The sequence below is a fragment of the Hipposideros armiger genome, unplaced genomic scaffold (assembly GCF_001890085.2).
Source record: "Hipposideros armiger isolate ML-2016 unplaced genomic scaffold, ASM189008v1 scaffold_904, whole genome shotgun sequence".
In the NCBI taxonomy this organism is placed as follows: domain Eukaryota; kingdom Metazoa; phylum Chordata; class Mammalia; order Chiroptera; family Hipposideridae; genus Hipposideros; species Hipposideros armiger.
Window position 1 is genome coordinate 628,941 of NW_017732254.1, and position 11,863 is coordinate 640,803.

At 34.8% G+C, this 11,863-nt stretch overlaps 1 protein-coding gene across 1 annotated transcript in view; it reads right to left on the reverse strand.

The window, feature by feature from the left end:
* The window catches only part of ST8SIA1 (ST8 alpha-N-acetyl-neuraminide alpha-2,8-sialyltransferase 1), a 68,478-nt gene that overhangs the window by 53,007 nt on the left and 3,608 nt on the right, over window positions 1-11,863 (reverse strand). The window contains exon 2 of the mRNA XM_019630376.1: window positions 7,882-7,974. Within this exon, the coding sequence (XP_019485921.1) occupies window positions 7,882-7,974 (93 nt within the window). The remainder of the gene's footprint in view (window positions 1-7,881; window positions 7,975-11,863) is intronic.

Consider the following 11,863-nt stretch of genomic DNA (forward strand, 5'->3'; position numbering starts at 1 on the left):
CCTTCCCCTTTTCACCCATCCCCCACCCTCTCCCTTCTAGTAACCATCCCTTTGGTCTCTGTTTCTATGCGTCTGTCCTGAAACTAATATAACCAATATAAGATTGTGTACCAACAATATTTATATACTTTGCTGATTAATCTGACAGTCTAAACAACTATCTCTTTTCCAAACTCTATAATTTTGCCTTTTCCTCTTCACAAATGAAAGGCATATACACCTCTTATTATCCCAAGTATTACAATGATGCATTTCCCCAGAGTGCAAAAACCACCAGGCTACTAAGCAAAGAAACATTTCCAAGATACACAGCTCCTGAGGCAGTGTCCCCTGAGAAAAAGCAAAAAGATCTTTATAAGAAATAGAAAGAAGCTACACCTTATTTTATTCAGGGGGCAAACTCTTGGCAATTCCCATAGCTTATTTATATGTTGAATAATTAGAATTCACAAGTGAGATGATTGTATGGGGTTACATTTTAAAACTTACTCGAATTAAAAGGCAGCCTTTTCCTGACAGAAAGTTAACTTAATCAATTAATGTGACAGAGATCACTGACTTTGCAATAAGGACACTATAACACCAGAAGAGCTAAATCTGTACTTCTGAAATTTTGACAATTTATATTTAAAGCATATGCACAATATATAAAGCACTGAAAATACGTACTTGGCAACAGCTTAACTTCATGCCAAAGAAAAAACAGATAATTTAAAAGTGATCAAGGAAATAATGATGGGCTTAAAATGTTCTTTTAAAGGTCATTTGAGCAAAAATGTTTAAAGACCAATAGGTTAGAGCTGGTGTATTGATAAAGGGTAACCCCACGAACGATCCACCTACAAAACCCAGCAAAGAAAGGAAGAGGACACAGCAACTGAATAACTAGCAGACTCTGCAGCCATCTTGGAACAATCTCTCTTCTAGCCCACAAAAATGCAATCAGAGGATGAATGTGACTGCAGACCTGTGTCCCACACATCCTAATCTTTTTGCTCTGGGTGCTGTCAAGAAGGATGTACTTGGGCCGGCCGAGTGGCTCAGTTGGTTAAGAGCTCGCTCAAGAGTTTGAGCTCTGAGCAACAGCGGTTCGAGTCCAGCCCGAGCTGAGCAGCCGCTGAGCTGCCAACAGGTAGCAGGATGGCTCAGCTTAAAAAAATAATAATAATAAAATAAAATAAAAATAAAATTAAATTAAAAAGAAAAGAAGGATGTACTTTATGCCCACTGAACAACAATTTATTAAGAGGGCAGATCTCATGTTAAGTGTTCTTATCATACAGACACAGAAACAAGTACACAAGGAAACTTGGAGGTGATGGATGTTTAGTACCTGAATTGTGGTAACAGTATCACAGATGTATGCATGTGCCCAAACTCATGAAATTGTATACATTAAACATGTGCAGTTTTTTTGTGTGTATCAGTTATAACTCAATAAAGGTGTTTTTCAAAAAATAATAATGCACTTTAAACAAGATATCGTAACAAAGGCTGTAGCAATTTCTGGTAAACAGATCAATAAATTTTATGCTCGCTAACCTTACTTTTGTTATTATAATCATGTGTGCCTCTCATATATTTTTCTCAAACTTGTTTTATCTTGCTACTGATATTTTCTAAGAGAATTCTGTAGTGGAAACTCATCCTACTTGTAATTATCAGTGGGATATTTTTATAAGAATCAAGGCTTTGTAGGGCAGCTATGAAAATTAGTGGTACTTAGCATTTCCACCGCACAGCTTCACCCAATGAATTTCATTTTTAGTCACATAACAGTGCAAGACATGGCCAACATCTTGGGTTTGAGAGAAGACTACAAGGTGTAAATAAAAACTTCCCAAATCCAACACTCTCCCTCCCCTGAGAAGGACCACTTACTCTTCTTCCTAGTTTTACTTGCTATGCAAGTGTCCTCAAACCATATTGGTAATCCGTTTTATTTTTTACCTTTTTATGGAATTCTACTGTGTTTTTTTTATGACTTGCTTCTTTGTCTCAATATTAGGTCTGTGAAGTTCATCCATTTTATTGTGAGTAGTTGTAGTTCATTGCTGTAAAGCATTTGATTATGTGAACATACCCCAATTTATTCATTCTACCACTGATGCACAATCAACTATTTTAGTTTTTAGCTGCTACAAACAAGTAGACATTTCTCATTGCTGTTTTTCTCTAGGGTATATTCCTAGGAATAGAACTGCCAAGGTATGGGATATGTACATTCTTCAACTCTACTAGAAAATGTGAAAATGCATTCCAAAGTGGTTGTAACTATATTCACTCCAACCAGCAACCATGATACTTTCCATTGCTCTGCATCCTCCTCACCAACTGCATTCTGCCAACATGATGGATATGTAATGATATCTCATTAGGATTTTTATTTGCATTTTTCTGATTAATAATGAGGTAGAGCATATATTCATTCATTTATTGGCTATTTGGACTTGTGCTTTGACGTTTCTCTGATTTATTTCCCTATTGGGATTTCTATTATTCGTGTTAAATTAATTCCTTTGTAAATTAAATATGAAAGCCATTCATATATTCTGAAAACAAGTCCTTTGTTAGTTGTCCTCTTCTACAATGTGGTTGTATTTGCTCTACTTTTACCATGTCTTTTTATGAATAAAAGCTCTTAATTTTAATAAATCAAACTTATCGGTCTTTCCCCTTATAATTAGTGCTATTTATTAAAGAAATCACAAGGCCAATGTTGTTTTCTATAAGTTTTCTTGTTTTGCTTTTCAAATGTAGGTTTTAACTATCTGCAAATTATGTTTAGCATATGGTATGAGATAGCAGTGTAACTTCATTTTTTTCCCATATAAACACCTAACTCTCTCAATATCATTTTGAAAAGTTTGTTCTTTGCTCACTAATCCACAATGTTACCTGTGTCATATATTAAGGGTCTCTAAATATGTGGATCTGATTGGGGGATGTTATTCTGTTTAACTGGTCAGTTTGTTTATTCCTGCAATACCACATTGCTTTAATTATAAGAGCTTTGTAAGTCTTAATATCTGCTAGGGAAACTCCTCCAACCATTTTTTTTCTTCAAGAGCTTCATAGATATCCTTGGCTCTGCATTTTCACATAAACTTTAGAATCAACTTGTCAAGTTATACACACACACATCGCTATTGGAGTTCTTATTGGGATTTCAATGAATCTATAGATCAATTTCAGTCATGGACATGGTATATCAGTAAATTTAGTCCGGTTGTCTGAAATGTCTCAATAAAATTCCATGATTTTTCTATAAAGGGCTTGTTTTTTTGTCTAATTGCTATGTATCTCATTATTTGATGCTATTGTAAATGGTATATTGTTTCCTTATTTCACAAAATGGAATGGCTATATACATTTGATTGTTTCCAAAAATCTTGTTACACTGAATACATTTTTAGTGGAAAAACTTTCAGTCACTTTTCCAAAATAATTTATCACTTGTGAACACTCAGCTGTCTCCTTGTGAACACAAGCGTCATCTGGAAAGATCAGGTGGTGTGATGACTACTGGTTAAGAGCAGGGGATTTGGATTGAGACATGTCTGGGTGAAGTCCCAAAATGATTACTAGCAGCTATGAGTATGAGCAGGTGACTAAACTTACCATATCACATTTTCTTTTTCTGTAAATCCACAAATTAAAATACTTTCTACCTATTAGGATTGTTTCAAAAATTAAATGAGGCAATGCATATAAAGAGCACATAACGTGGCACATAGAAATGTTGATGAAATGTTGACCAATATTAATCATAATGATTCTTGTTTCCCTTGTATTAAGTCTTCCTTTTTTTTTTTCTTTGTAAGGAGGATGCAGCTCAAAGTGGCCCATGCGGGGATCAAACTGGCAACCTTGTTGTCCAGAGTGCACGCTCTAACCAACTAAGTCATTTGGCCACCCGCTTGTATTAATTCTTTATATTGAACTTAAGTCTTAACCAACATGTTTACAATTCCTCATAAATAGTATTTAATATTTTACCCTTTCCTTTCTCCTGCAGTTGTCATAATTTTTCTCAAAAACACAATCTCAATCTCTCTATATCTCATCTTACTATAAATCTTGCTCTACATATTCTTATTCATCTTCCTTTTAAAATCTTACCACCTACTCCACATATTCAGGTAGGAAAACAGAATCCTTTGCCCTTTAATGTCTCATTTCCCTCCACAATAACATTTAACATTTATTCCTTCTTAAAAGTTTTTTTTTATTCCCAACTCAAAATAATAGTTAATGTATGATATTATGGTTATGCAAGATGTTACCATTGGGGGAAACTAGATGAAGAGTACATAGGACCTTCCTATACTTTTTTGGCAACTTCTTGTGAATCTATAATTATTTAAAAATAACATCTTTTAAACAATCAAAGAAAAATATTTCTATAAGGTCTATTGCCCCTTTGTTCATTCTCTTGAATCTGAGATAAACTCACCCCAAATTTAAAAACTGTATGTTTTTAGGATCCCCAGAACCCCAACCCAATTAATTGAATTAAAGAAACATCATCATCATTGGCGATTTTCTGACATATTCCTGATCAGACCCCCGTAAAAATACATACATACATACATACATACATACATACGTACAAAAATTGAGTGAGAGTCAATAACTAAACTGTAAGAGAGTGCAGTCTTGTTTTCTCATTCTATATTAGTTTACATAAACAAACCACACAAAAAATTAAGTATCAAGCTAATCTTTGGTCTTTCATTTAATTTATCACAAATTTGTCTGGCATTTTTGGTTTTCCGTGACGTTTTAAAAACTGTTTATGATGAAAGTAATATACCTTATTCGCTGTACCAGACATCATACATAAATGAACAGAAAGCTAAAATTCAAATTTTGCAAAAGTCAAATCATATATGTAGCATTAAATTCAAAATATAAAGGAAAAAATCTGGAATATAGAAAAAAACACAAAACTTTTAAGTCCATTAAGTTTTGAAATTTAAGAAGATGTCATATCCATGAAAAAGAATGTGCTGCTTTGAAAATGAAATACTTAGGCTTATAGAAAATAAAAATACAATTTAAAAAAGTGGAAATGGCAGACTATATAGAACGGACACAACTAAAATGTGATTTAATGAGCTGAAAGGAGTTATTCTTGGGACACAGTACATCCACAGACACATAAGACTATATGGTACAAGAAAAAAGTTAGAAGTCATTGATAATACATCCAGAAATCCTAATATCCACATAATAGGAGAAAGAGAGAAAAAATACAATGAAGAAGAAGAAATAATCAGACATATAAGAGAGACACTGTCTAATCTGTCCTACTTCGGACATATCAAGAGAAGGCAGAGTTCACTGGAAAAGACAATAATACTGAGAAAAATAGAAGGCAGCAGGAAAAGAGGAAGACCAAATATGAGATGGATTAACTTCATGAGTGAAGCCATAGACATGAGCCTACAGGAGCTGAGCAGGGCTGTTGAGGACAGGACAGTGTGGACATCACTCATTCATAGGGTCTCCAGGAGTCGGAGCCAACTCGGTGGCATGTAACACACATACGAGAAAGAATGTTCACAGAGATAAAAAAAAAATAAATAACTCTAATGATAGCTAATGCTTATATAGTGCTTACGCTAAACGAGGCACTGTTCTAAGCATTATATATAATTACAATATATAGGCATATATACACACACATATATACATATACACACATATGTAGTATAATTTATTGCACTATAATAAATCTATTATATAAGTATTATTATCCCAGCTTTACAGATGAGAAAACTGAAGGAGAAAATGTTAAGTAAACTAGCCAAGCTCATATAGCTGGTGAGTGGACAAATAGGGAATAAAACCCAAGTCATCTTGCTTTAGAGTAGAGACTCTTAAACACTAAACCCTCAAGTCTTCCAACTAAAAGAACCTCTCATTAATGTGCTTAACAACATTAATATTGAAAGGCCCACTCTAAGATATATGTTGGTAAACTATCTGAATTTAAATGATAAAAAGAAATTTGTAAAAGCTTTTAATAGAGATAGGAAAGAAAGGTCTCCCTCGAACAAAAAATAGAGTCCCATTAGACTTCTAATAGACAACCCTGGGTGTAAGAAGATAATGAAACAACAGTTTCAAAGTTCTGAAGAATATGAAATATCTAGAAAAAGTTTACCTAATGTTAATTATGGTTATTTCCAATGGTGAGGTCTGGAGTGATTTTGTTTTACCTTTTTCTTTGTACTTTCTTATTTTGTTTTAAATTATTATAATGAACATTTATATTTTTTGAAAAACAATAAAAGTATTGTTATAAAAATAAATACCTTCACATGGACTAAATTTCTTAAATATGAAGAATTAAACAATACATGTACTAGAAAAATATAGCATAATATTTTCACATTGGAGGGGATGTGAATAAGGAAGATCATCCAAAACAGAATTTCTTTTTTAAAGAAGCCATAAAGGAAAAGACTAACAATTTCATTGCATAAAAAATGTTAAATTCTGATAGGACATAAGTTAAAAGATATGTGACAGACTATAAGAAAGCATTCATTACATACTGAGTTGTCAGAAAAGTCATGATGCATTTTTGCAACAAAACATAGAAAAAAATACATCATGACTTTTCCGACAACCCAATATACAGCAAACAAAAGCTTAATATCTATAATATGAAGAGTTCCTATAAATCAACAAGAAAAAAATTTTTAAAAAAGCACAAAATGAATAAAAAAATACAAATAGGCAATTCATAGAAGAAGAAATACTAATAGCCAATAACCACTCAACCTTTCTCATATTCAGAAAAAAATACATATTAAGCAAGTAAATAGTGTATCATTTTTCACCCAACAAATTGACAAAATTTAAAAGTTAAGTAGTAGGTAATGTTGTTTTCATTATTAGGAAATAAGTAGTTTTTTCCATCACTGAAGAGAAAGTAAACAGTACATTTTGGAAGGGTAATTTCCAACATCTGTCAAAATTAAAAATTGTTTGCTAGTGTTTCTAGACATCTATTTTATGGGAATACTTACTTAGGAACCAAAACAAGTAGTGTAGCATTGTTTATCAAGTGACACATGAGTGGTGTTTACTTGGATGGGACTTCCTTAGGTGACAAATGCCAGAGCCCAGGATGTCTGGATTTTCACTCTTAATTGTTATCTACACAGGAGAGCCTAACGACAATGTTTGGCTCTTTCTTTCTCAGAGACTGAGTCATTCTCCACAATGAACAGTCCTTGAAGAAACAGCGGATGGCTTACTGCTGGGCTTCATCTAGAGCCTGACCCCGCCCCCCCCCAGAAGCTTCCATAGCAGCTGCCAAGATTTCTGGAGTCAATACTAGAACAAGAATTTTCCTTCTGCTTTCACAATTCTGAGTGAATATAATGTAATATAATATCATATAATCATACATTCCTGTATAGTCTGACAATATTGTTATTTTCAGGCATGCATATGCAGTAGATTGGTCATTTCTTTGTTTTTATTCTTAATAAAACTGACATTAATTCAGTTCACCAATCAATGCCAATCAATGAGTTGGGACTGAAGCCAACAAATTAGAAAATAGTAGTAATGAGTAAGCAGGATATCGTGTTGCTTCTTTGAGCAAAACAATGGATCCTCATGTTATTTCTACCATCACTAAATGCAAGCAACAGAATCCCAGAAGAAGTAGGAAATAGTGTTTGGATTCCCATAATCCTGCCTAGTTTATTTACAATTCCCTTCTTTATCTTTCCTTCCTGTCCAGATGGTTTTCTTTTTTGTTTCCCAAACTGAGTTATGCTCACTGCCTTGAAGATGTCAAATGCTTCAAAATCCTTCCTCTTCAGTTACTTACCAACAGAAGTCATAAACTCTTACCTTTGCCGAATTATGCTGGGGTTAGCAGTCACTAGATGACTTTTGGATCCAACATCTTTAGTGTATTCACTTGACAAGGGAGGAAGATTGCATCTAGAGAAACAAGAACAAGCATTTTAGAATGATTTACCTATTTTTAAATCAAGTCAATTATCATGACAAATGGGAATTTTACTAAGTCTAGTTCAATTCACAAATAACTGCTTTCATCACCTCTCCCTTTTAATTGGCATTAGATGACTATCAGCATCTACAAAATGAGTAAACATAACAGAAATAAACTCAGAGATATAGGGGGAAAAAAAGCTTATGGTTGCTAGATGGGAGGGGTGTGGGGATGGGGGAGAAGGAAAAGGGATTAGAAACTTCAAATTAGTAGTCACAATATAGTCATGGGGTTGTGAAATACAGTATGGGGAAGATAATCAATAATATTGTAAAGACTATGTAGGTGCCAGATGGGCACTGGACTTATAGGGGAGTGGTCACTTCATAGACTGTATAGATGCCTGACCAATGCAGCACTATACACCTGAAGCTGAAGTAGAATAATATTGAATGTCAACTATAATTAAGTATACACACACACACATACACACACACACACACACACACACATATATTTTCATGGGATGTCAAGTACAGCATAAGAAATAGTCAGTGATATTGTAACAGCTATATACAATGTCAGAGGGGTAGTAGACTGGGGGTTTTATTACTTTGTGAGGGGTGTAAATGTCTTAACTATTACATTGCTTTATATACCTAAAACTAATAAAAAAAAAGTCAAAACAAAAAAAGATGTGAGTCACCAAGTGGCATTAATTATTTTCTATGTATTGATTATTTTCTATAGGAAAAAAACAGTCATAAAAACTAGTCCTGTTCTAGAAAAAAGAAAATGTCAGCTAGAGAGGTAAACGATCTATTAAAGGAAAGAGACATAACTAGAATTAATTTATTCCATTTAAAATATTTTTGAGGTGGTAGAACAAGGAGTATTAGACTTGAAATTAGAGCTCAGGAGGGTGTGGTACACATGAGGACACAGGACCTACAGTGTTCCGTGCATACTCATAAACCTGGAGAGACAGGGAGGAATTGTATTTGTTTGTGTTTTTCTTTCTTTTCCCAAAGTCAAAAGTATAATAAATAGTACATTCAGTGCAAACTCTGCCACCTAAATCAATGCGTGTTCCTCTCTTGGGTGCATGACCAATGTATGGGTTGACTACTGGCAAAGTCACGAAGATACGTCCTCTAAAAAAAACAATGCTTCTCCTAGTTCCGACAAGGGAAAGAGTATGGGTGATGTTTTCTTGGTGATGGAAATAGTTCTCTCTCTCTCTCTCTCTCTCTCTCTCTCTCTCTCTCTCTCNCACACACACACACACACACACACACACACACACACACACACACACACACACACACACACACCCCTGCCCTGGTTGCTTTCCTTGGCCACAGAGTCTTATGAATGTTTACAGTGGAAAATATGGCAACTGCAAATCCAAATCCCATGGCGTTCTGCCAGTGGGACATTAGACAAGTTTATTCATCTGCTTGGCCTCAGCTTCCCCATTACACAAAATGAGAATAGTGACTTTTCCTCTCTTATTAGGTTATTGTAAAGATTAAAGGAAGAAATGTATAAACAGTCCCTATCTTTCTCCCACATAGTAGAAACTCAAAAATATCAAATATCAGAAATAGCATAAACATATAATTAAATATGCATCTATTATTTATGACAACCCCAAATGAGTCTACATTTTCCATTAGGAACTTCCTTCCTTTCTTCCTCCCTCCCTCCCTTCCTTTCTTCCTTCCTTATTACTAGGTCCTGGATCCTAATTTCTCCTTTCCACCCATATCTCTAACTTGACTCCTACCACATCAGGGCATCTCTAACTTTTTATTACTTCACCAATTAAAGCATCATCTAATTGTCGGTAATGCAATCTCCCAAACATTAAAATCTCTGCTAGGTTCCCAACTAATAAATTTCCCCAGGACATGCGATTGTCTGGGCACCAAATCCGCTGATCCACTCAAGTTCCCTGATGCCTTGTGTTTACCCTGTGACTCCTACCACATCAAGGGCATCCTAGGTAGAAACCTGTTTCAGTTGATTTGGAATCTTCCTTTCCTCTGTTCTTTGGGAATGAGATACTGGCTTTTCTGGAAGCTACCCACAGATTAGTCAGCTACTTAGTGACTGTTGCTGAGTGTCTACTGAGAGCACAGTGGGCACTGTGGGGAGCCCGGAGGCCAAGCTGCAGCACCTACTTTTGAAGCATTTCCAGTCTAGTGGTCACACCACATCCCATGTGATTTCTGAGGACCCTTGTGAAGGAGTGAGCTTATGAATTAACAACAAGTCTTATCTGGCAGTGATCTTGTGATGTAACTGACCTTTGCAAAGTTAAAGGTGACTTCCAGGATAAAGCACAGGCTAAAATTTGGACAACTGTCTTGAAAAAGCTTTGATCTTGATGGTCCTTTGTAACATTTGAGAAGCAAGCAGTTTATATTAAAACTGTAACCTCTGAATATTGCTAGGGAGTGCTGTCTACCTGCTTTATCATTATTAAGTGAAACAAGTTGGCTTTCATGAATAAATAGTTTGTTTTTCTGTGTGTTCCTTGTAGGTAGATCCATGGTTCACATGTCTGGGTTCTGTCCTACCTCTTACCACAGATTAAAAATTCAAGAGAGACTAACAGATATTGACTGCCAAATCCAAAAGCAGAGGGAAATGTTTAAAAACAATAAGGATAATATTTTACAAATGCATTTCTGGAAAATAATAAAATTACATTTTGGTGTGAATATTTGCTTCAAGTTCTTCGGGGTAAGCTTCCTTTTGAAGTGCACATGTCTGTGACACTTCCCTGTAGCTCCTTTCTTAGAAAAAGCAGACTATAATTTTAGCTCCTGAACTCCTAACTTGACAATTGCATAGATTTACATAAAAGGCACATTTAATACAGTCAAATTGTTTCTAATAAGACATAATTGTGTTAAAGTGTTTCAAACTTTGCATTTTTGCTTATTGGCACAATTAACAGATATTAATGGCTAAAGCTTCTTAGTAATTGTGCTCATGATCCTAAAAGATGTGATCACAGAACTAATGTGAAATGAAAAATGCTTTGACTTGTGGAGTGGAGGTAGGTAGGAAATAGGCTTAGTGGAGAGCAATCTTTAAATAGAAAAAAAACAATAAAGTTAGTTATTAAATTTTATGTATACATAAGTATGCAAAACACAATTTGAGCATAATTCATAGGCAACAAAATTACATTGCCCTCACTTATGTCCCTGAACCAACCAATTCTTCTCCAAGATGCAATCACTCATCTGTTTTATAGACTTTCCAGATAAATTTTATTCCATATTATTTTTCAAGTGTTGTTTTTGGTTATAGAACAAACGTTTACTTTGAAAATGGAAAATTGACTTTTAGTGTAAAAGATGTATTTGAAAATGTATAAACAAAGAAAATTATGCCATTGTTCTACCCTAGTCCTGGAAGACATTTTGAACTGTAATCTGGTATTAATATATCACTGTGTAGCAGTAAGGCTATTTTGGGATCTACTCTTTCACTATAACCGTCCATGCACCCTATAGTTTAGAACCAAACATACTATGTATTTTCTAATCATATTTATTTACTAAATGTTTAATCTTGACTATAAGCTAGCTACCATCTCAATGTTGTAAGGATGCCACAAAAATGTGTATTAAGCAGCCATTTATAAATAGATCCATAAATGGTCAAATAAAATACTTTTAGGGCCGGCCGAGTGGCGCTATGGTTAAGAACTCGCTTGGGATGCCAGAGGGCCCCGGTTCGGATCCCACATATGAGGGCCAGTGAACACTGCCCTCCACAGCTAAGATGCTGAACAACAGCTCAACCTGGAGCTGGGCTACCATGAGTCGCTGGCGACGGCGTAGGCTGCAGTCCCTG